Source organism: Neophocaena asiaeorientalis, unplaced genomic scaffold, assembly GCF_003031525.2.
Source record: "Neophocaena asiaeorientalis asiaeorientalis breed wild unplaced genomic scaffold, Neophocaena_asiaeorientalis_V1.1 scaffold828, whole genome shotgun sequence".
Classification (NCBI taxonomy): domain Eukaryota; kingdom Metazoa; phylum Chordata; class Mammalia; order Artiodactyla; family Phocoenidae; genus Neophocaena; species Neophocaena asiaeorientalis.
In genome coordinates this window covers 1991853-2015072 of record NW_020175443.1, presented here as the reverse complement: position 1 = coordinate 2015072, position 23220 = coordinate 1991853, and the positions used below count along the sequence as shown (strand labels likewise).

At 52.4% G+C, this 23220-nt stretch overlaps 2 protein-coding genes across 10 annotated transcripts in view; one reads left to right on the top strand and one right to left on the bottom strand.

The window, feature by feature from the left end:
• The first annotated feature begins 2690 nt into the window (after positions 1-2690).
• On the top strand, positions 2691-14534 carry PIK3IP1 (phosphoinositide-3-kinase interacting protein 1). 2 transcript variants are annotated; one of them, XM_024767920.1, is made up of 6 exons: positions 2691-2911; positions 3855-3971; positions 4062-4181; positions 5059-5259; positions 5360-5438; positions 14371-14534. In XM_024767920.1, exons 1-6 carry the CDS (start codon positions 2839-2841, stop codon positions 14402-14404), a joined length of 624 nt encoding a protein of 207 aa, XP_024623688.1. In that variant the 5' UTR covers positions 2691-2838; the 3' UTR covers positions 14405-14534. The 2 variants fall into 2 exon arrangements, with proteins under 2 accessions (XP_024623688.1, XP_024623687.1); XM_024767919.1 differs by lacking the exon at positions 14371-14534 and adding an exon at positions 11867-13516.
• Positions 14535-14676: 142 nt separating this feature from the next.
• LOC112415112 (E3 ubiquitin-protein ligase RNF185) overlaps positions 14677-23220 on the bottom strand; it is an 88016-nt gene continuing 79472 nt past the window's right edge. For 7 of the 8 annotated variants that reach the window (XM_024767908.1, XM_024767911.1, XM_024767909.1 and 4 more), the window contains 5 exons: positions 21874-21939; positions 20764-20938; positions 19975-20030; positions 18753-18910; positions 14677-16470 (listed from right to left, as the gene is read on the bottom strand). In XM_024767908.1, coding sequence (XP_024623676.1) covers positions 16326-16470; positions 18753-18910; positions 19975-20030; positions 20764-20938; positions 21874-21939 — 600 coding nt within the window. In that variant the 3' untranslated portion in view covers positions 14677-16325. The remainder of the gene's footprint in view (positions 16471-18752; positions 18911-19974; positions 20031-20763; positions 20939-21873; positions 21940-23220) is intronic. The other variant, XM_024767915.1, reaches the window with a different exon arrangement.

Genomic DNA, 23220 nt, shown 5'->3' with positions numbered 1-23220 from the left:
AAAAAATCAAATCATCCTGATAAATGTCTTAGTTATAAGGGAGAAAAAGCAGAGATGACTAAGCTGATAAAAATCTCCTCTGGCCTGTCTTATATCTCTTCCAGGCAGTGCTGTTCCTCAAAAGACACACGGCACAAAATATGGTTTTGTTGTTATATCAAAGTGTGTAAGTTAGGGAAGATAGCAGTTTTTTAAACAGAAAATTAGATGATAACAGCAACAGGTAAAGAAGCTTTGGGCTTCTGAGGAGGAAGTCCTGGCACCCCTACATAGGCACAGTATATAAACTGAAAACGGTACAAGTGCTGGTCTGAGTACAGCCTGTCTCTATTGTAATCAGAAGGAAGAGTATTACAATCCAGCAGAAGTAGCCATTCAAAGTCTAAAAAGGAGCATTTCATCAGACAATAATTGAGCACTCACTGCATACAAAGGCAACAGATTAGGTGCTGAGGGATCCAAAAGAACCCCCAGCTTCTCTGAAATTAGAACTGTATTCTCATTTTCTCAAGCCAATGTATTTTATGTAATGAAACAAAATATGCATCATAGATCTCTTGCAGTGGTGTAAGAGTATTCAGGACCTGCAAGGAAAACTGTGCAAAGAACCTTCCCCTTCAGTCTTTTCCCTGTAGAAATATCCTACTGGTTCCCTGAAAATAGTGTAAGCTTTCTTTAGCAAGTGAAATACCACCCTGTTACTCTCTCCCTCTTACCCTGTTTCACTTTTTTTCATAACACTTAAGACCCCTTGACATTTTATAGATTTGTCATCTGTCTTTCTCAACTAGAATGTAAGCTTCATGAAGGCAGAGATTTCAAAATATTTTGTTCGCAGATATATTCTCAGTATCTCAGTATCCAGAACTATATCTAGGGCTTCCCTGGTGGTGCAGTGGTTAAGAATCCGCTTGCCAGTGCAGGGGACATGGGTTCGAGTCCTGGTCCGGGAAGATCCCACATGCTGCGGAGCAACTAAGCCCGTGCGCCACAACTACTGAGCCTGCGCTCTAGAGCCTGCGAGCCACAACTACTGAGGCTGAATGCTACAACTACTGAAGCCCGCGTGCCTAGAGCCCGTGCTCCGCAACGAGAAGCCACCACAATGAGAAGGCCGCGTACCACAACAGAGTAGCCCCCACTCGCCACAACTAGAGAAAGCCCACACACAGCAACGAAGACCCAATGCAGCCAAAAATAAATAAATAAAATAAATTAAAAGAAAAAAACTATATCTAGCATGTAGTTGTAGGAGGTTCTTAAAATTTTTGTAAAATTAATAAAAGCATTAAAAAGACACCTGAATATTATGTTAGAATTATTAAGTTATAAAATTTTGGCGTATCTGTGTATATATGTGTGGGTGTGAGAGTAAATTTACAGACTCCATATGGTGTGATTCCCAGTGGACACCAAGTCAGGAGTCAGAGGATCACAAGCTTGTGTGGGGAGTTGGGAGAGTGATTGCAAAAACAAAGCAACATGTCTTATTTAATGGATGGAAGGAATCAAACATTGTCAGCAAACATCTCCAAAGAGTAAACTAAATGTATCGTTCTGTCCTTTCCATGTCTGAAATCTGAGTGTAGTGAATCCAAATTCACTTCAGATTAGTTGGTTTGACATTAGCTTTCTTCCTTGAGAAAACTTTTGACATTTATGTAGTAAAGTTTTCTTCTTTTCCCTCCTCCCTAAATTACTGCCTGCAAGATGCAAGCCCTCAGATCAAACAGTCTCCCATTTCTATTTTGAGATTTGCTTGAGTCACAAGGTAATCTTGGCAAATCACTCTGCTCTATCTCTTAGTTTACTGAGGCTGCCTGGGAACTGGAGCTGTCAGCCAAACAGGAAGAGAGCTGTGTTGCCTAACTCCAGAAGTTCTCAGTCCTATGGATGTGGTGAGGTTTAATGATGGATATAAACGGCTGCAGATGGAATTCCCACAGGGTGGGGGTGGCGGGGGGGAAGGCAAACATTTTACTTCCTCTATAGGAACTCAGGGCTGGTAGAAAGGCCAGACTATTAAATATAGCTGAGCAGATATCTCAATGTGTCTGCAAGACATGTGTTTCCAACTAAAGAGACCCCTTCTGTATTCCTACTTATTCCTACTATATATGACACCCCAAACCCCAAATATAAGCAAAGGTATGTGACTGATCTGACCCTGGCAAAGTTACACTGTTTAAAAAAAAAAAAAGAGTCAGTGTTTATAAACATGTATAAACTACAAAGGCCCTTTTTCTTTTTCAAGAATGGGTATAAAGAGCTGCTTCCACCTGGATGCTCTGATTCGTGCCCCATCCACGGTTTCAAGTTCCTCCTGGTTGTGTAGCTAGCATGTTCTCCCTAAGTGGTTCTGCCTTAGTCACTGTGATTCTAAACTCTCTGCCCCCACCCCCACCCCCAGTGATGCCTCTTGACAAAATTATTCTTTCTGTACTCACACAGATGGAAACAGAAGAGATGAAACGCCCCGGGGATGCAGACAGTGCAGGTCTCAAGCTGAACCACTGCTAAGCACAACCTGAACTTTTCTGCCTCTCTTCGCTTGGCTGAGTTCCTCTCCTGACTCAGGGTAGAGTGATGAGCCTGGCATTGGAGGCTTAGGACCCAGGGGGCGCCTTTCAGCCGAGAGAAAAAAAAAACAAAACAAAAACCATCTCGCTGCAGCAAGCTGGCTGGGAAGCTCCCAGTTCTAAAGAGAGGCTGTTTACCAGAAGAGCATAACAAGGGCAGGTCTGACTGCAAGGCTGGGAACGGGAGGCAGAGCCGCCGCCAAGGGGACCCCGGTCGGACCCTGGTTGGTCAGTGATCTTTAGGACGAAGGAGGTGAGGATGCTGTTGGCCTGGCTGCAAACAATCCTCGTCGTCAGCAACATGCTCCTGGCAAAAGCCTATGGATCTGGAGGTGAGATTACTATCTTTCCTTTCTGCAGCAACTTAATGAAGCAGAAAGGGTAGAGCTCCCTATTTCCCAAGCAGGAAGGAAGATGACAGGAAACGAAGCTTTTAGCAGGTTCCTGTTGTCCCATGAAAGCCTTTTTTTTTTCCCCCTTTCTCCTTTCCCTGCCAGGAGCTTGCAGCTCCATCTTTGCCATTAAGAACAAAGGCAAGTAGCCACTTTCTCTTTCCTTTTCCTTGCCTGTGGCTCATGAGTGGATGGAACTTGGGGGTTCATCTCCCCTACTCCTAAGTACTGTTCTTTTCAGGGGCTTTGCACGGTGTCACCAGAGCGCAGGCCCTCCTCCCTTAGCCCCTTCCTGCGGCTCTCCTGCTGAGGCGAGTGGGAGTTTGGAGTCACATCCAGGCAGCGATGAGGCTGGTTCCCTCTGTCTGAAGCTCTCTTTTCCGTGACTGAATCAAGGTTTTTGTAGAATTCTCTTGGGAGGGAGTGTTGCCTGTGGAAGTGTGGCCACATCCTCAGAGAAGGGAACACAAGAGTTTATGTAACACGGAATGACAACACAGGGATGGATTTCGGGTCCGGCTGCCCACCGACCGAAAACTCCCATCGTCTCCAGAGAGACCTGAACCCAGGGCTCCCCAGCACCCTCCTGCAAACTGGCCCCAAGTTCCAGAGCAACAACCCCTTGGGTTGTGCAGTGCTTTCCGGCTTACGAAAGAGAAAGAAAAGAAAAAAAGCTAATACTGAGCGTTGGGGGCCGGGCACCGGGCACCGGGCACCGGCTGGGGGCTCTTCACGCGCTCTCCCTCCCTTCTCTTTCCGGCCTCACAACCCTGCGAGGCAGACGGGGTTTTCCACGTGAGGGCAGCGTCTCCCAGCTGGGGTGGGCCCGGGCTCCCCTGCCCACCACTCAGTGTCCTGGCCGGGGGACTCCTCTTCCTCACAGGCTGCTTCTGGGACAACGGCCACCTGTACCGGGCTGACCAGCCGTCTCCCGCACCGGGCCTCCTCTGTCTCAACTGGCTGGACGCGCAGAGCGGCCCGGTATCTGCCCCCGAGTCGGGTGAGTGCCTGTCCCGGGAGGCGGGCCTCGGGCGGGCGGGCGGCGGCTGCGTCCCGGCCCCGGCCCATGGCGCCTTCTTTCCCCTCCCAGGTGCCGGCAACCATAGCTACTGCCGGAACCCGGACCAGGACCCACGTGGGCCCTGGTGCTACGTCAGCGGCGAGGCCGGGGCTCCCGAGAAGCGGCCTTGCAAGGACCTGCGCTGCCCAGGTACCCGCCCGGGACCCCGCGCCCAGTGGGGGCCAGAGAGCCGGCAGTGCACGTGCGGCCGCGCGACGCCGGCCGGCCCCGCTCCGCCCCGCCCCGCCCCGCGCCGTCCGATTGGCCAGGGCTGTCTCCAGGCCGCGGGGCCCGAAGCCCATTGGTCAGCGCCGCCGCCTGGAATGAGCTCATCCTCCGCGAGCGCCTAGTAAACAACCTTGGGCCGCGAGGCCCGGCCCCTCGGCCGAGCTCCCTGACCCATGGGGGAGCCGCAGAGTCGCGCGTCCACGCCCTTAGTGAGACCTTGGGCGTTTACGGACCTCTTGTGGAGCGTCTGCTGTGTGCTAGGCACTCAGCTTACAGCACCCCTGCCATCCCTAAGAACCAGTTTGGGGGATCTGAGCCTCAAAGAGAAGTTCAGCGATTTACCAAAGGCAGTGGCAGGGTCCAGGTTTGAATCCAAGTTTCTTAGACTCCATAGTGCATACTTGTGGCTCCCGGCGCAGCAAAACGATTCTCTAGGATTAAATGGGATATGTAAACATATAACATAGGGATTGGCATAAAGCTTGGGCTCAACAAACCTGAGCTGCTCAGAGGAGTCATGGATTGTTTCCTGGCATAGAGGGGGGACCCCTGGAGGAGGTGACAGCTGAGCTGGACCTTGGAAGATGGCAAGGATTTGAGCATATGAAGACGTGGGAGGCAGGAGAGGCCCTTTCTCATAGCCTTCCCCTCACCTTGGCCTCGTCCCAGCTATGGTGCAGCCCTTAGGCCTGGTCTTGCCCCTAGGTCTTGAAATAAGTGCGTTCTAAGGTGGGCCCCCTTGTCTCCCCCCAAACTCAAGGCACTTTCTGATGAGAGCTGTTTCCCACTTCACCTCCAGAGACCACTTTCCAGGGCCTGCCAACCTCTACAACAGAAACCGAGGAGGTGTCTGAAGTGCCAGGAGGAGATGAGGTGCAGGTGTTTGCTCCTGCCAACACCCTGCCTGCCCAGAGCGAGGCCGCTGCCGTGCAGCCAGTGATTGGGATCAGCCAGCGGGTGCGGGTGAACTCCAAGGAGAAAAAGGACCTGGGAACCCTGGGTATGACTGCCCACCCCTGTCCTTGTGGGATTTATTGAGAAATATTTGCTGATTATCTGGAGTGGAGATAATGGTATACCTTGTGTCCTGTCCTTGGCAGGCTACGTGCTGGGCGTTACCATGATGGTGATCATCATTGGCATTGGAGCTGGCATCGTCCTCGGTTACACCTACAAGAGGTCAGTAGCTTCTCTTCTGGGCTCTCTGAGAGAGGAGAGGAAGGTCCACAAAGTCAAAGCAGACTCCTTTGTGGCATTCTTACCCATAAAGGAAGTGAGGTGTTGGAAGAGGAAAACCAGCTCAAGATGTAGAGACTTGGTTCTAGTCTTTACCAGGTGACCTTGGACAAACCCTTTCCTTTGGTGCCTTTACTCCTCACCCCAAAGCCTCCTGAGGTAGGAGTTCTTGTTCCCCATTTTACAAGTGAGGAAGCCTTCATCAGAAAGGTGAAGTAAGCTTGCTCAAGGTTATACTGCCTGGGAGTGGCTGGATTCAAACCCAGCTCTTTTGACACCACATTCCCTGCTGTCTAATCCAGCATGCCTGGTGTGGAAGTGAGTGGCCCTGCAGAAATCAGGCTGGGCTCTCATTGCAGGGACCCTGAGATTGAATTCTTTCTGTGAGTTATAAAATTCTGCTACTAGAAAAAGTTCCCAGCCACTGCTTTTGCAGTTGGGGCTTGAATGTCCTGAGCCATAAGCAGTGGGATCTCCTTTAGGACAGGAGGAAGGAAGTGAGTAAGAGGATAGGGAGTCTGTAAGCTACTCTACACCACATATGAGAAAGCCAGAGAGGCTACCTGGGAAACTCAGGGACATGACCTGTGGCTGGGACGGCAGAAGGAGGAATGCTTATTTTGAGAGGTCCCCTGAGATGCCATGTGGAAAAGGGTCTCAAAGCCAGTGACGGATGCATGATGATAAGCCAGAGTTATGCCCATTTTTACAGCACTGGCTAACTCTGGGAAAATTATTTGCAAAATCTTGGGCAAAATCAGGGGATTTGACTTCTAGTCCAGAGTATGTGTGATGTTTCTTTTCTATGGTCTGGGAAGGCTTCCTATAAGGGAAGTGATGTGGTGGCCTGCATTTTCCAGTGGTGAAGACCACGTCTGAGCCCACAGCCCCAGTGGGTCACCCAGCATTAAATAAACTGAGGTGTCCTTAGGGCAATGTAGTCAGCCTCCTCATTTTACAGATGGAAAAGGGGAGGTGTTGGGTAAGAATAATAACAACAATAGCAGCAGTAGCGAACATTTACCAGAGGCCAGGCACTGCTTCAAATGATACGCACACTTTAACTCAATCCTCGCAATCACCCCTTATGAGGTAAATGCTGTTATTATCCCCAGTTTACAGATTAGGAAACTGAGGCAAGAGAGGATATGTACCTTGCTTGAGGTCACACACCTAGCATTTGGTGGAGTTAAGTCTTAGCCCTGCCACTAACTAGCGATCTGTGTGACTCTGGGCAAGTTGCTTCTGTTTGCTACTCCAGGGCACTGCTGTAGCTGAGGCATGCGACTGCCTGGCACATAGTAAGTGGTCAGTAAACCATAGCTATTTTTCTTTTCTGTAAAATGTGGGTACTGCACTAGCACTTTCTGGGCCCCAATGCTTCTCTGATGGTCTGTGATTCAGGAAGCACAGGTTCAGAGAGGGGAGGTATTGACCTGAGAGTGTCTCCTGACTCCCAGTGCAAGGTTGCTGCCCTCAGTGGGATGGTTGACGTGGCAGGTCCAGGGGCACCTGCTTGTCATTTCACAGAGTCAGAGGAAATGATGGGGAGACCCTGGTTATAGTTCGTAGTCAGACCCAAACTGTTGGCTGAGTCTAGCTGTTGAAATATTTCCTCCTTCTTCAGCCACTGGATAGCAGTTGGCTCTCCTCCAATCCTGTGACAGTGTCCAGGCCTCCAGGTGCGTGAACTGACTGCTAAACGTCCTTAATTGCAAGCTCAGTTCTTAGGCCCAATGAGGAAGCCAAGCCTTTTTCTTCTAGATTTGTTCCTTCAGGCTGTCACAGGATTGCCCCAAGGCCTTGTGTTTACTTTCCTGTAAACTCAGGGCGAGGCACCAAGTCACCAGACTCCCCGTCACTAACCATCGGACCACCCCTTCCCTCGGCAAAAGTGCTCTGAGCACAGACTGTACAACAGGAAACCGCATGTGGGCTGGAGGCAAGCTCTCAGCCCCCATCTCTCCCCAGAGTCAGAAAACAGTGTTCTGGAAAGCGCTGTTGAGCGCAGGTCCTGCTGCTTCCCTGCGCCTCCGTTTCTTGTTTCTTGTCTGTTCAGTGGGGCTGTATCCCCACTCCACACACACACATACCCACCCCAGATTACCATTAAGTATTACGTGTAAACAGTAGAACACCAATCAGGTTAAATAACCACTAGCTGCCAGCATTTATTGCACGCTTTCTTAATAAGCGAGGCCCCACTGAATGCCCTTCCCTGATGATCACGCCCAAGCCTCAGGACCACACTAGAAGGACCACTTTTACACCGTTTTACAGTGAGGAGCTGAGAGCCAGGGAAGTTAAGTGCTGTGTCTAAGCTACACAGCCAATAAGGTGTGTCTAAGGATTGCCAGTATCTCCCAAAAGTCCAGCGAGGCCCAGGAACTTCATACCAATTTGCATTGGATTGCATAGGACAGTAGGAAAAATTGGAACTTTCAAAATAAAATAGCTGGGTTTAAAAGTTAGAAGAACCAGGATCTAGTTCTGGAACACCCAGTTCTGGGTGTGACAGTGGACAAGTCATTTACCTTCTCTGATTTCCTCATATGTAAAATAGGGGCAGGAGGTTAGTGATGATACTCCCAGCTCTAACGTTGCCTAAAAAAAGACGATATTACCTGGTGGTGGCTGCAGGCAGTACTGAGTTCAAATCCCAAATCCACCATTTGCTTGAGTAAATGATTAAACCTATGTGCATCTGCCTTCCCATCTCTGAAACAGAGATCCTAATAGATGCCACATAGGTTTGTTGTGAGGGTGAAATTAGTGTAGTTTGGGCAGACAGTTGGTGTTCCTAACCTTAGCTGCCTTGAGGAACTTGTCCTGAGCAGCAGTGTGGCACAGCACTGCTTCTGACTGAGAAGGGAGCAGTGGCTCAGAGTTACATAATAATTTGAAGGAACCCGTGTTACCTGAAGGAGGTCTCGGGTGCCTCCAATCACCCCCCCAAAGAGGATGTCAGACACAGGCAGCAGCTCCGTCCACACCTGCTCTCTCTGGCCAGCCCAGCTCCCGGTCCTGGCCCCAGAGCAGTCAGGATAGAATTACTGCAGGCCATGAGCCCCCCTATCCCCCTGCCCACAAAGGCCAGGGAGAGAGCTTTCCCCTGGCCGGGAGGGGCAGGCAGGTACCAGGCTTCCTCTCAAGGGAGGCAGGGCAGCAAGTGGGGGCGGTGAGGGCTCAGCCTGGCGGATCTTTGTCCTGGTTGTCTGGGCCACGAGGTTCAGGTGGCCAGTCTGCAGCTCCCTGCCCCTGCCACTGCCCCTGCAGCGTCTGTGCTCTGGCTCTGGAGGGAGTATTTATTTTCTGATACAAAGGCAAGGGAAAAACTGTAAGTCAACACCACTCTGCCTGCTTAAGAGAGGAGCTGAGTCAGTGAATAAGTCTTTTGTTCTTTCTTGGCTGCCAGACAACAGCCTGGCTGCCCCCCCTACCCCCAAAAGGTGGTGAGAAGGGGCTGAACTGCCTGGTGGTCAGTGCAGCAGGCCTGCTGGCCTCTCTCAGACCTCAGAAGGGGCTGGGGGCAGCCTCCACACCTCCAGGACTCACAGGCACCATTAACAGGAGGCACGTGGGGTTGGGTGTGTTTTGAGGCTTCTAAATGGAAGAGACTGTCATCCAGATGAGTCCCAGCACCTGCTTCCTTCATTACCCTTGGCTGCTCTTCCAGCCCGGCTCTGCCCCATTAATCCAAATTGATTTTTCCCCGCTAAAGCAGCAGTACCCAACCGTTTTGGCACCAGGGACCGGATTCATGGAAGACAGTTTTTCCATGGACGGGGGTGGAGGGGGGGGCCATGGTTCAGGCGGTAATACGAGCGATGGGGAGCGGCAGATGAAGCTTCAGCTCATTTTCCCGCCGCTCACCTCCTGCTGTGTGGCCCAGTTCCTAACAGGCCACAGACCGATACCAGTCCACGGCCTGGGGGTTGGGGACCCCACCCCTGCCCTAAAGACTTGTGTATGATGCAGCCTGACCATTATCAACGGCTCGGCTGACCACAGCTGGATGCTTGATAAAGGAGGTAGCTGAGGAAAGCAGGGCTTTGGAGTCAGACTCCAAAGCCTCACTTTCTTCTATAAAATGTGGGTGATATTTGCAGTCTTGCAAAGTTGGGTGGAAAGTGAACAAAGATGGTACATGTATAAAGTGTGTGGCATCCAGTAGGTGCATAGGTAGCTCTTCTCATGTTGGATGATGGGAAGGCCATTTCCGGGCACCTTAGTGGGTCCTCAGGAAGCATGAGTTCCTGCTTTCCCTCTTCCTCCAGCCCCGTAGATTTTGAAATTCAGGCCTGGCCCAAGACTCCTGGCAGATACTCTCCTTCTTTTGTAAATGGCCTTTTGGTCTTCTGCTGGCTTGGGGGCTCCCTTAATAAAATTAAACCGAGACCTTCCAAGTTTCTCCCTACATGGGCAGACTTGAAGAATCTAGCATTTTGTTTTATTACAGAGGTAGGTGTTTTCTTCGATGCGGCGGCAGCTGTAACCAATGGGCAGTGCCCAGGGGCAAAGTGAATCTCAGGCTGTGAGTGGGGATGCACTTGGTCCAGACAGCCCTGTCCTCATGGCCCTCCATGGCCCCTCTGGGTGCTCTGGGAGGTCCTCTGCTGTGGGGGTTGGTGGTGTCCAGTACAGAGCCTGATGAGGATGGGTAGGAGCTGCAGGCTTACACATTCAGAAACTCGGCCACCCAGGGTGAGTCAGGGAGATGAGCTTACAGGTTTGCCTTCTGTGACCTTACAGTGAGAAATAGGGAGTCAGGGCACATGTCATGTGTGGGATCTCACAGAATGTTAGGGTCCGTGTAGGTTAACAAGTCCAACTCCCTGTTTTACAGATGATGAAATGAAGGCCCCAAGAGAAGGGGAGTGGCTGAGGTCACACAAATAATACTCACCTTGGCTGGTCAGTAGGAGAGTTCCCTTGGGAACCCAGATTAAGATAACGTTGCTTGGTGAGTCAAGTCGTTTTCAGGGCAAATCATAACAGCCTCCTATGAGTTTTACAGCAGTTCCACTGTTTTTGAAATGCTTTTCCATCCATTATCTTATTTGGAGGCAGATATTATCCCCATTTCACAGATGAAGAAACCAAGGCTCCCCGAGGCCAAGTGTCACACAGCCAAGGCTGGGCTGCTCCAAGTACAGACAACTGGTTTATTTAAAGACAGTTGTGAGGTACCTGTGCCAGCTTTTCCCTGTCCAGCCCCTGCTGTTTTCTCAGTGTTACTCTCCAGTCTCTGGACACTTTTGTCATCGCACCTCACGTGGTGATGGCTGTGTAATCCATCTGATCCCGGCCGTCTCCCCAGGGAGTCTGAAGCAGGCCTGTGTTGCTGCACCAAGCCATCCATTGGCTACTTGTTTCAAGGCCTTTTTGGGGTGGGCTCCTTCCAGAAAGATTTCCTCTGACAGCTGAGCCCACGTATCTAGTTGCTGTGTCAGACGATGCTGACCTGCGTGCTGGGGGCTGGTTCTGGTGTGCAGTGTGCCAGGCACACACCAAGCCCTTTGGCTTGCAGTGGGGGTGGCCTGGTCCCATGGGGTGGGCAGAACATGTGCAGCTGGAAGACGGTGTGTGAGTCTCTGCCCCACTGTTTCTTTGAGGGTGGCCCTGATCGGGTCAGAACTTCTGTTGAGCATCAGCCTGAGTCTGACAGACTTGGGTTTGAGCCCACCATGTCATTCGGAGAGTTCAGTTTCTCTGGACTTATTTCCTCATCTATAAAATGAATGATAAGACCCAATTGTTAGGGTTCTGAATGAAGTGAGATAACGCTCGTAAAGCTCTTAGCATGGAGCGAGCACTTCATGTGAGTGAAATGGGCAATATCAGGGCCTGATTGTGTCACTGAGCACCATGAGAATTGGAAAGCGTGTGAAAACTCAGGGTCCCATGGTCATTGTCTCCCATTGACCTGAGCAGCCCTCAGAGTCCTTTTTGGCCCCTGCATGGTCCCTGTTTCTAGCCAGGGCTCACAGCTTCTGGAAATTTTGGATAAGATGTCACAGAACAGGATGGTAAGGTCAGTTTTCTGGACAATTTTATAGGTGAGGGCTGAAAATTCTCTGGGTCTTGTGGCACCTTGGGCTGAAAAAGCAAAACTCCACCTTGCTTTAAGAGTCTCTTTCCTACACAGTATCTTCATTGAGCCCCACTGCAGCTGTGTGAGGTTCATGCAGATGAGGTTTAGGGGCTCCTTGCTGAGTTAAGGCAGTCTGGCAGAACAGAAATCTAGGCCATGAGCCACTGACTGGCTGTGACCATGGCCAGCCCCTGCCCCTGCTGGGCCTCAAGATGCCACCTTAGGAGCAGAGCCATGCAGGAGGCACAGCCTGAACGCTTCCCTCTTCTCCTGCCAGGGGCAAGGACCTGAAAGAGCAGCATGAGCGAAAGGTGTGTGAGAGGGAGATGCAACGAATCACCCTGCCCTTGTCTGCCTTCACCAACCCCAACTGTGAGATCGTGGATGAGAAGACCATTGTGGTCCACGCCAGCCAGACTCCAGTTGACCTTCAGGAGGGCAGTGCCCCCCTCATGGGCCAGGCGGGCACTCCAGGCGCCTGAGCCCCCCATGATGGGCAGGAGCCCATGCAGACAGTGGTGCAGGACCGCCTACCCACCTACAGCTGGGAGGATCTACACTTTTTGTTGTGGTTAAAAACCCCCACTTATTTTTTTGGTTTGTTTTTGGTGAATCCTAAGACAAGCAGGTGGTACTGTGGGCTGAGGGTGAGGCTGGGTGGGGTCCTACCAATGCTGTTTCTCCATCCCATGGAGCAGGATTTTGCCCGTGGATGGAGGCAGCGGCAGTCCCCACAGCAGTGCTGCCAACAGGGCCTTCCAGTGCCCCGGAACTGAACCAGGGATGGACAGGGAGCTTCCCCAGCTCCTCTGTGCTTTATTGTCCAAGATGGCCTCAGCCTCTGCCTCCCCATGTGTTCTCCTTGGGCTTGAGTGGTGCACACCGTTATTCACAGTTCAGGTCGTGTAGGTTGAGAGGCGGTGTTTAAAAAAGATATTTAGTTTTTTAAATATTTGGGATGCAATTCCCTGCAGACATCTGAGAAATGGAAATAAGTCTGTACGAAAGTCAGAACTGTGGGTTGAGAACGGGATCTAGGCGGGGGGGCTGCTGGCAGTGATGTGCCTTGACAACCGTGGGCTGGGCCCAGGGACTCTTCCTGTTTTGAAAGGAAAGGAAGGGAAGAATCACACTGAACATTCCACTTAGGAAGAGGGTAAAGAAGTATCTGCAGCTGCCTCCGGCCACAGGACCCCAGTGGACCTGGGGTGTCCCAGACGGTCTCTCTTTGGGGTGGACAATGACCTTTCATTCTTCAGGGGTGAGACAGCAGCCAGCTAACCTACGGGAATGACACTGTGAGTGAGGCCTTGTGAACTGCTTCTGAGAGGTTAACCTGGAAACCCACTCGGAGGCAGGGTGATGGAGGGGGCTTCAGAACTTGGCGCCTGCCTCAGCCCAAATCTGCAGGTGGCTCTGTAGCCTCCAGGCCAGCGCCTTCCTGTGGGGTCAATAGGGCGAGGGCCACGACCCCTAACTTGTAAAATAATCATAGAACCATTGAGGGACCTTAGGGTTCCCGAAGCCTTTTGGACAGAGGGGCCAGAAGTGGAAACTGACATTCAGGGTCACAGAGGAAGCTACCAGCACGGCCAGCCCTGAGGCCCTAATATCACGCTCGGAGGCCTTAGCACTGCTTTCCGTCCACAGAGCTTCCTTCCCAAAGCCCTGCCACTGCCTCACATGGAGAGGGGTTAGTGGGGCCCAGTCTCTCCGGCAGGCTGTTCCTGGAAGTGATTTGCTGAGGGGACCTAGGCCTCAGGGGGTCCCTTGTTGGTAGAGATGCAGAAGAGAACATTACTGGTTTCTACTTTTCTATAAAAGCATTTCTCTGTGTACATGTTTTATATACCTCATTCTGACACCTGCCTATAAAGTGCAGGAAATTGCTCTGCATTTGACTTATATAAATTAAAAAAAAAAAAGACGACTCCATATTGCCAAGTTTTTGTGGGGTATCAGGACCCTCCTCCCCAAAGTTGGGAAGTTTTTGGTTACCTTGTCAACACCTGCACGGCAAGCTCTGGCTCTCTGTCCTTCACTCGGGCCCTGCACCTAGGAGGCAGCAGCAGCTGGATGGTTGGGAACTGCAGCCTGCGTGTTTGGGCGTCACAATCAGGAGCTTTTCAGGTCGAAGTTGCAGGAAAGAGGGTATGTGGCATCCCAAAGGAGGCTGGTCACTGCAAATCCTCTCCCCGTCAGCATTCTTTCCGAGGTGGAGATAGTTAAAACGAACATCCAGGCAGCCCCTGGCAGGGGCTGGAGATGGGGTGGTGGGTGGTGGTGCTGTAGCAGCCGAAGGAGGGATAGGTGTGCAGATGGGGGAGGAGTCTCCGGGCTCCCAGGAGCAGCTCTGGGCTGTGGAAGGTCCCTGCGGGGGTGGTTCCTAGGGCTCCAGAAGCTACCAATGGGAGTTCGTTGGGCTTTTTAGCAGGGACTTAGCAGTAGGTTCTTAGCCTCTAGGAACACTTAGGGTGACCTCTGCCCATACTCAGACACTGCTCTGTACTTCTAGAAGGAAGGGGCACCCTAAAGCATCAGTTTTTCCAGGAAGCAGATCCTGCCCTTCAGTTGGACTCCAGCTTTTGGAGAAATCACCTTTGGGTATGTGGATGCCTAGTGTGCCCAGGATCCTACAAGCCAGATCGCAACATCTTGCCCAGCCATCACCCTCCACGACAGACCCCACGTGCAGAAGCAAGAAACAGGTCTCCCCCTGAGTACTTGCAGGGAAACACCAGGGGTAGGGGTGACTTGCATGCATTTCTTCCCTTAATGAAGGTGGCACCCAGCCCTGCAGAGGACTCCAGGATAGCCTGGCTATGGGAGCGCACGGATGTCAGAGGGCGGCAGCATATGGCCCTGAAGGGATGACTCAGGCAGGAGGTGGGAGTCAGACCTGCTGCAAGGCCGGGGCTGCCTCAGGTGGGTCATGCATGTTCTCTGGAGCGGCTGGTGTCTGTGTAAGGAGGGGAATCAGAGGTGGGGGCACGAGAAGTCCCTGCCGTGGGGTCAAAGTGGCCAGCACACCCTCCACGTGCATCTCCCTGAACCAGGCCGCAAGTCACTCTCTCACTCTCAGCACGGTCGGTTATGTTAACTGCTTAATTTATTTGGTCTGCTCGATGGCCCCGCTTGGGCCCACTCCCCCACACTTGTGGGGACCACTGAGGCACCACCAGCCACACAATGCTGGCCTTCCCGCTGCCGGGAGCCCAGGGCTCGACCCTACAGCAAACCTGCACACTCCACACTTAAGTATGGTCTAGACAGCAAGGAAACTCTGGCCAGAGGTGACATCTAGTCCCACAACTCATCAGGTCTATGTACAGCGTTTCACATAACACCCCACAGATATAACAAGATAGTCTGAACAGCAACCGTTCTCCTGCATCACTCCCACCCACCTCCTCCCCCCACCCAATATAACCACCATCGCAGTAAGATCCCAAACCCACTCCTAATCTGTTAAATATGGTGCAAGGTCCCACTTATGGGGAGGCAAATCTACTTGTATTCAAGACCCCCACCCCAGCTCTGGAAGCCAGGGTAGAGGGTGTCCCCTGGGCTTTTCAGCACCCACAGCTGTGAGCTGTGGCTCAGGTGGCTGGGGCCAGGAGCTCATGAGCTGGGCCAGCCAACATGGGAGGTAGAAGCCAGAGAGCCCGGCTCGGGGAGATGTCCCCCCCAGCACTTCCGCTCTGGGACTCTGCCACCACATCTTGCCACCCAAGCTGCTGCCTGGATCAGGCACAGTGAGGGGTGAGCAACGGCTGCCACGAGGACAAGGCTGGGAGACTGCTGAGATTCCCAGCACCCCGCCCCATACACTGGGCCTGCGACCAGCCACACTGTCCTCCAGAACCCACCTAGCAAAGTCCCAGGCTCCTGAGGTGCCTACCAGGGTGTGAGTGACAGCAGCCAGGATACTAGAGCTTTCTAGCGGGCAGGGCCTCTTTCCTTCCAGCCCCAGCCTCTTCCTGCACTTGTGGCTGACTGCTTGTGGGAGGCAGAAAGGAAGTTCCCAGCCAGTCTCCAGCCGCTCAGTTTGAGAACACGGGGGGAGGCTCCCCCTCGAGCTGATGTGGCCCCTGGGCCCGGGAGGTGAACAGAAACCAGCCCTTCCCCTGACTCCTGGCCGGACACTACAACCCGACTAAGGGACCCTTCAAAACCTACTCCCTTGACCCTGCCCAGGGGAGGGCAAGATGTGGCGTGGAAGGGGGTAGCACCACTGTCACTTCATATCCTTGGATGGCCGCTCACTCTGCCACGCTCTCATGAGAAGTCCTTCTGCACCAGCTGGATCAGAGGCTTCAGAGCCCACAGGCAGGTGCACCTGGGATCCTGCCCAGCAGGTCCAGGTCACAATGATTAGTGTAAGCAAGAGCCTCCTGGAATCCACTGCCAGGGAGTTCCCGAGTGGTCATGAGTAACAGATTCCTCCTGGCACGGGGACCAGGCTTTTTTTTTGTTTGTTAGTTTGTTTTCTTCTTCACAGCTTTCAGGCGAGTGTTGGATTTACAGACAGTAACCAGGCCCCAGAACCTGTGGAGGTGGCTTCCCCGGTGCTGCACCCGCTCGCCTCCTGGGGAGGTAGTAGGGATGGCTGGTTCTGCTTCTAAACAAGCTGCCAATCCACAGGAAGCGCGGAAGGCCCTGCCCACAGCAGGGATGGGGCGCAGAGGGGGCAGTGCTGGCTGTGGAATGCCCCCCCGCAGGGGGCTGGGCCGGGGCTAGGGGGGAGAGTCCCGGGTCAGGCCATATTGCACTGTCACTGTGTGGTCCAGCTCCTCCAGCTCTGCAGGCAGTGGGATGCCCAGGTCCCCAAGGTACAGGGAGAGGGCCTCAAAGGAGTCCTCCAGTTTGGAGAATGCTGGTCTAGAAAGAAAAGGAGTTGGAGACAGGTGAGATACGGGGGTGGTGGCGGGGGGAGAGAAAGGGTGGCACAGAAGGCACCCAGGCCTGTGGCTCCACTGCTTCCTGGGTGTCTGACCTTGGGCAAGCCCCTTGACCTTGGTGTACCTCTGTGGGAAACAGGGGTCATGTAACTGTGTAGGATGTTGCTGTAAAGATGAGAGATAATAACACTGAGAGAAGGCTGGTCTGGCAGCTCAAAAAAAGCAAGTCCAGGAGAAAAAAAGCCCATCCCACGTCTTGGAGAAAATGCAACCATCACAGGTGGGACTGGACTAAGTACCCTTTTAAAGATCCTTTCCAGTCCTCAGACTGTTTCCACATCAATGGATCTGCCCCGGGAGGGGCATTTCATAGACTCTGGTAGCCCTTCCCAAGGAGTAAAGCAAACGCCTGGCTCCTAGTGCCCTGGAGACAGCTCAGCTGCCCTGGAACCTGACACCTCAGGCTTACTCTCCCGCCTCCTCCTTGATTCTGCTTAGATATCTTGTCACCTTCTTGGCAAGGCCTACTCTGTATAACTTGCACCCTAAACAATCCTCTTTCCTCGGCTTGACCCCTTTTTCCGTAGCATCTGTCACTTCCTCATATGCAACACAGTTTGTCATATCTATTGTTTATCACTCCCCCTTGTTAGAATGTGAGTCCTCGGAGGGCAGGCCCCTTGGTTTTGTTCACTGCAGCATCCCAGAGCTTACGAACACAGCGTCTGGCACGTGGTAGGCACTCAGTAATATTGTCTGAATTAAACAGACATTTACAATGACTGAGAAGGGATATTAGCAAACGAATATTGTGTGGCTTAACATTTTCTCCTCATGCTCTTGTTCTGGTGTGACTGAAGGATTTTGGTCCTTTGGTCCATGAAGGAACAAGATTCAGAGCCTCCCACCAGCAAATCCCAAGTCTAAAGTGGATCTTCGGAAATCATTTAAAAATAAAGGTTGGGGGCTTCCCTGGTGGCACAGCAGTTGAGAGTCCGCCTGCCAATGCAGGGGACATGGGTTCGAGCCCTGATCTGGGAAGATCCCACATGCCGCAGAGCAACTGGGCCTGTAAGCCACAACTACTGAGCCTGCGCGTCTGGAGCCTGTGCTCCACAACAAGAGAGGCCACGACAGTGAGAGGCCCGTGCACCGCGATGAAGAGTGGCCCCCGCTTGCTGCAACTAGAGAAAGCCCTTGCACAGAAATGAAGACCCAACACAGTCAAAAATAAAAATAAATAAATTAAAAGAAGGCTCAACATTAAAAAAAAATAATAAAAATAAAAAAACAAAATCAACGTAACTATTTAAAAAAAATAAAAAAATAAAAATAAATAAATTAAAAGAAGGCTCAACATTAAAAAAAAATAATAAAAATAAAAAAACAAAATCAACGTAACTATTTAAAAAAAATAAAAAAATAAAAATAAAGGTTATGTGCCAACTGGTTATCTTGGGGGGCATGGAGCTGGGGAGTGGGGAGTGCTGAGGGGCACTCTGCTCAGGAGATTACAGAAAACGTATACTTCCTGTCCTATATATTTTGGTAATGTTTGAATTTGTTTTTTAAAAGAAACATAATTTTTGATAGCAGAAGCACAAAGGTTCTAGTTTTCTAATGCACAAACTTAAAAAGACTCAGAATAACTTTGGTAATAATGAAAGCTATAACCTGAGAAGAATAAAGGTAATTTTAAAAGATTTCCTTAAAGGAAGAAAATGGCTAAACGCATAAAGATGCTCACAGTAGTAACACCTATTGTAAGGAGAAACTGGAAAAACCTGAACATCTACATTATGTATATTATGTGTTCATACAGTCTCCTAGTGAATTCCGTAGTCAACAAAAATGATAATCTGGAATACTGGGTAGTGACAAAATGCAGAGCAAAATGTAAAACTTTTCTCTATTTGACATTATAAATGTACAAAACGTATGTATTTGGATATGGACTTGGGAATATGGACACATGGAGACACTTATGCTGTTAGCATGGTGTAGGTTTGGGTGAATTTCCTGCTGTTAAAGTTTCTTTTAACAGCTGTCTCTGGGTTACATCCAGGTCACTAGCTACGATACCCTCGTCTCCCGTCCCCTCGACTGGCATGTCAGGGTTGTCAGGTGGCTTCGGTGGTCGACAGCCATCCTTGAACTCAAGGCTTTTGCCACCCCAGTTCCTGGGAAGGGCTTGGAGATGGCTGAAGGCAGGGGCGAGCATCCCAGGACCATGCGGGTTGGCAGACAGGAGCGGATACCAACCTGCTCTCGGGCTCCAGTCCACAGCAGATGGCGGCCAGGGGGAAGAAGGCTGGGGGGCAGTCCGTGGGGACAAACTTCTCCCAGAAGAGCTTCACGTTGAGGCCGAAGTCCAGTGTTCGGGGCAGGCAATCAGGATCTGCATACACCTGCCCGATGATCTGCAGGTGGGAAGACAGTGGTCAGGAATGGGCTGCTGGTGTGCAGCCGCATGGCAGGGGTGGGCCATGCTGGTGTGTGGACAGGACAGGAAGGATGGTCAGAAGAGGGAGGTAAAAACCGTGCTTGGAGGGCTCCACCTCCCCCGTTTCTCCAAATCTTGCTAATCCAGACTTGTCTCTCAACTGAGAGTGTGGTTACTGAGGAGGGTTTGGAAGAGGCCTCACTGCAGCAGAAGCACAATATTCCCAACTGGCCTCTGGGGGGGCAGCTTCCACCCACCCGACCCTGCCCTGCTCTGTACCCTTCTGTCTGTGTCCCCTGACAGAGTTTAGGCCCTGAGAAGGTTGGCGCTGGGTCTGATTCAAGTCTGAAACCCTTTGGCGCCAGACCAGTGCTTTGTACGCAGTAGGTGCTCAAGTGATCTCTGTTAGAGAACAATATTTTTAAAAACCTTCCTTCATTATTCCAACCGTCCCTCTTGTCTCCTCTACCACATCTCACTCCGTGGGAAGCACAGAAGCCTTTGAATGTATGTACTCGACTCAGTGCTTCAAGACAGACTGAGCTAAGCTCCTGAGGGCAGGACTCTTTCCGTGACTCACTCTGCACCCCACAGAGCCCAGCGCTGTGCCACACGGGCCAGCGCTTCTGGAGTGTCTGCTGCTCCTTGTTGGGCTGAGGGTGGGGGCAGCACGAGTGCCTGGGGAAGGTGGCACAGAGGGAAAGGCTACATCTGGCCCAAGAGCTAGAAGGACAACCTGCTGCCCTTCCTGGTGAAGTTTCGTGTCCCGCCCACCCCCTTACTGGCCATGTGACCAAGAGCAAGCCACTGCCCCTTTCTGAGCCTCAGCTTCCTCACCTGAATAAGCCCGGCCCAATCCTTCTCATGGCACCAATGAGACTCGAAGGTGTCAACAGATCTGTGATAAACTACACAACCCTCCACTGTTGTTGATTTTATGGCAAGCTACTCATCTTAGGAGGAGGAGGAGCCCCAGTTCTGACTAGGGGGCCGAGCTGCTGGGCCTGCTGCCTCAGTCCCGGCCTCCATGCAGGAGCTCACCTCACAGAGGACAATCCCAAAAGAGAAGACATCCACGGTCTCATCGTAGCTCTTTCCTTGGGGAACACAGGAGAGCAGGCTATTAGGTTTAGTCCCTTCTCTGCTCTGCACTGAGTCTAGAGCCAGGTCAGGCCACAGCCAAGAAACAGGGTTAGAATAGGTTCTGTGGGGATGCCCCAAAGGCTGCCCTGGATAGACACCATCTGAAAATCACCTTTCCTCAGTCCTGGGTGGGCTGCCTTGGAGAAATCTTGTGAAACAACACTGCCCAGGATGAAACTGCATGGGATAGTGAAAGAGAATTGGACCAGGGTTCATATGGACCCTGACACTGCCTGCTGTGTGTTCCTGGGCAGATTCCTGAACCTCTCTGGGCTGCAGACTCCAGAAAGGGTGTATTGGACCATTTCTGAGGCCTCACAGCCCTGTGTGGTTCAAGAATCCAATGAGCATCTCTGGCTGGTTAGAGCATTATCCACAAGGGGGCGCCACACTTCAGTTCTCAGCACAGAGAGAGAAGAAAAGGCAAACAGCCTGAGCTCTCAGCTACCCTTGGTGCTCAAAAGCCACAGTCAGACCGCAGCGTGGGCCCAGAATGGGGCACTGGCCAGCTCGCAGGACTGAGCTCAGGGAGGGAGGGGTTTATGAGGTCCAGCCTGGCAGGGGATAAAAACCATCTAGCCCTCAGCTCTGGGTACCTGGCCTTACACTTCACAGGCCTCCCCTGAAGCCCCCAGGGCTCTGCTGAGAGATGCGGCCCCACCTCCCCTCTGGGGCGTCAGGACTCACCATTCAGCATCTCAGGGGCCATCCAGTAGGGGTTTCCCACCACCGTGTAGCGTTTCTTGCGGTCACTCTTGCGCAAGGTACGCTTCTTGGTGGTGGCCTTCTCCACTGGGGGCTTCTTCCTCTCCTCGACTATGAGCCGTGACAGCCCAAAGTCTGCCACCACCACGGTCTTGTCCTGGGAGGACAAGGGCCAGGTTAGCACCTGGTGGGGACATCCCCAAAAGCAGCCACTGGGAAGGGGAGAAAAGGAGTGTAGCAAAGGGGTGTCTTAGCGAATGGGGCTCGGCGTTTGTTTTTTCAGTGTCTGCTCTCTGCACAGATCAGGTTCCCCAGGCCTGGGGGTGTTCTCAGCAGAGGTGCTGGAGCCTGGAGGGGTAAGGCTCTGGGACCCGGAGAGTGGAACTCAGAGGCAGGACAGAGGATTTCTTTTGTTTTGTGTTTTTCTCATCCTGCCTTGTTCCCAGAAAGATTTAAGGCCATGGCTAGAACGAGGATAAGACAGAAAAAGACAAGGTGGAGGCATTCAGTGGGGGGATGTAGGGGAGATAAGCTCTTCAAACAGCTACAAGGCAGTCATGTGGAAAAGGGATTAAGACTGTTTGGTGTAAGTCCAGAGGGCACAGCCAGGGCCAGTAAGTGGACACCCAGGAAGCCACACTGGAAGTCAACAGGAGTAGTAACATTGTAACAGCCAAAGCTGACCAGCAAGGGGGACGGAGGCTGGCCCCAAACCAGTCACTGTGAATTTACTAGCTCTGTGGCCTCGGGCTGAGGCTTCAGGTGCCAAGGCTGTAAAACTGGGTCCTCAGTGAGTTGCTTTCACCATCACAGGGCAAAACCAGGAAAAGCGACAGGGCTCTATGTACAGTTAAGGAACTTCTCAAGTCCCTTTTAACCAAAGGATTTCAAAGCTGCTACTGGGAGGAGGTGGGATTCGTCGGCATGTGTTAGGAAGCCCCTGGAAGACAGAGGAGGGCATTGGAGGCAGCAGGAGGGGCAAGACAGGAGCCCTAGGTGATACCTCTGGTCTAAAGCAATAGGGGACAGTCTCCCTGGTGACAAGGAGGCCAGGAGGACCGCCCTGGGGAGGCCCAGAGTGGTGGGACATACCAGCTTGATGAGGCAGTTGTGCGAGTTCAGATCCCGGTGGATGATACACATCGAATGCAAATAGGCCTGGAACAGAAGTATGAGCTGAGGCCAATGGGCAGTTAATCAACCAGATGGTGACTGTGAAACTGGGGGCCACAGAACCTGCTCTTCTCCCAGGTCATCTCCACCCAGCTTCGGAACCAACCCGGACTCCAGAGCCCTCCTGCTGTCACTCCCTTGTCCCACCAACAACAGAAAGCCAAAGGCTGCCGGGGCTTCCCCTCTCCCTGATGCCATCTCCTGCCCATCCTCTGTTCACTGACCCAACCCAGTGGATGCTCTCTCAAGTCTCCGACTCCACTGGGCCCTGGCCCTTGCAAGCCTCCATCCCCTCTACCCACTTTACTTAGATGCCCCACCTGGGTGCATTGCTCCTGCCCCTTCACACCCTCACCCTCACCCCAGTCTCTGGCTTCAGCCACTCTGGATCCTTCCTGCTGTGAAAGGGCAAGTGGCCTCCTCCTGGTCCAGCTGGCTCTGTGCTCCCAACATCCCCCTCCCCTGAGACTCAGCACCCTCCCCGCTCCCTGTGGTCTAGTGGTGAGGATTCGGTGCTCTCACTTTGACCTCTCCCTCTTCCTATCCAAATGTTTCCAAACTGGTCTCTACTTGCTATTTCCCCCCTCCAGGCCTCCACTAATGGCTCTTGTCATCCTGGAGCCACTTCCTTTTCCTTCCCTTCCCCAGCAAGAGTGGAAGGAGCCACCGCCCAGCCCCCTGCAGCCCCCACAGCACTACTTCCGGCCCCTGGGCTCCTGGAGCTGCTCACAGGCCCAGGGAGCTCTTCCTGACCTGCCTGCCACCCCTCCTCCGAGGCTGCCCATGCCTCTCCCGAGACACCTGCCCTCGAGACGCCTGCCTTTTCCTTCCGGCCTCCTCAATGTCAGCGCCTCTCAAAGCCACCTTCTCTTCACTGCTGACCCCCACGAACCACCAGCACATCAGCCTCAGGAGATGCCTATCCTATCCTAGCTCTTCCCAAACCCTTTTCCCGACCATCATTCCCCCGCCCCCGCCCCCGGCAGTCTGGTAGACCACACCACTGTTCTTCTAGGCACCTCAAGGCGCCCTGGGCCCACCTCCCCCGACCCCTGCTCCCTCACTACCAACCAGTCTCCATTCTGACTCCACCCTGCCTCCCAGTCTCCTGGTCCCACAGCCCCACTGTAATTCAGAAACCTGAAAGGTTTCATGACTCCCAACCCAGGTCTCCCTGCCCTGAGTTCTCCCAACTCCCCGCCAACCTACTGACTACATCAGAGTCACCTTCAAAACAGCACAGCTCTGGTCACGAAATGTTCTTGC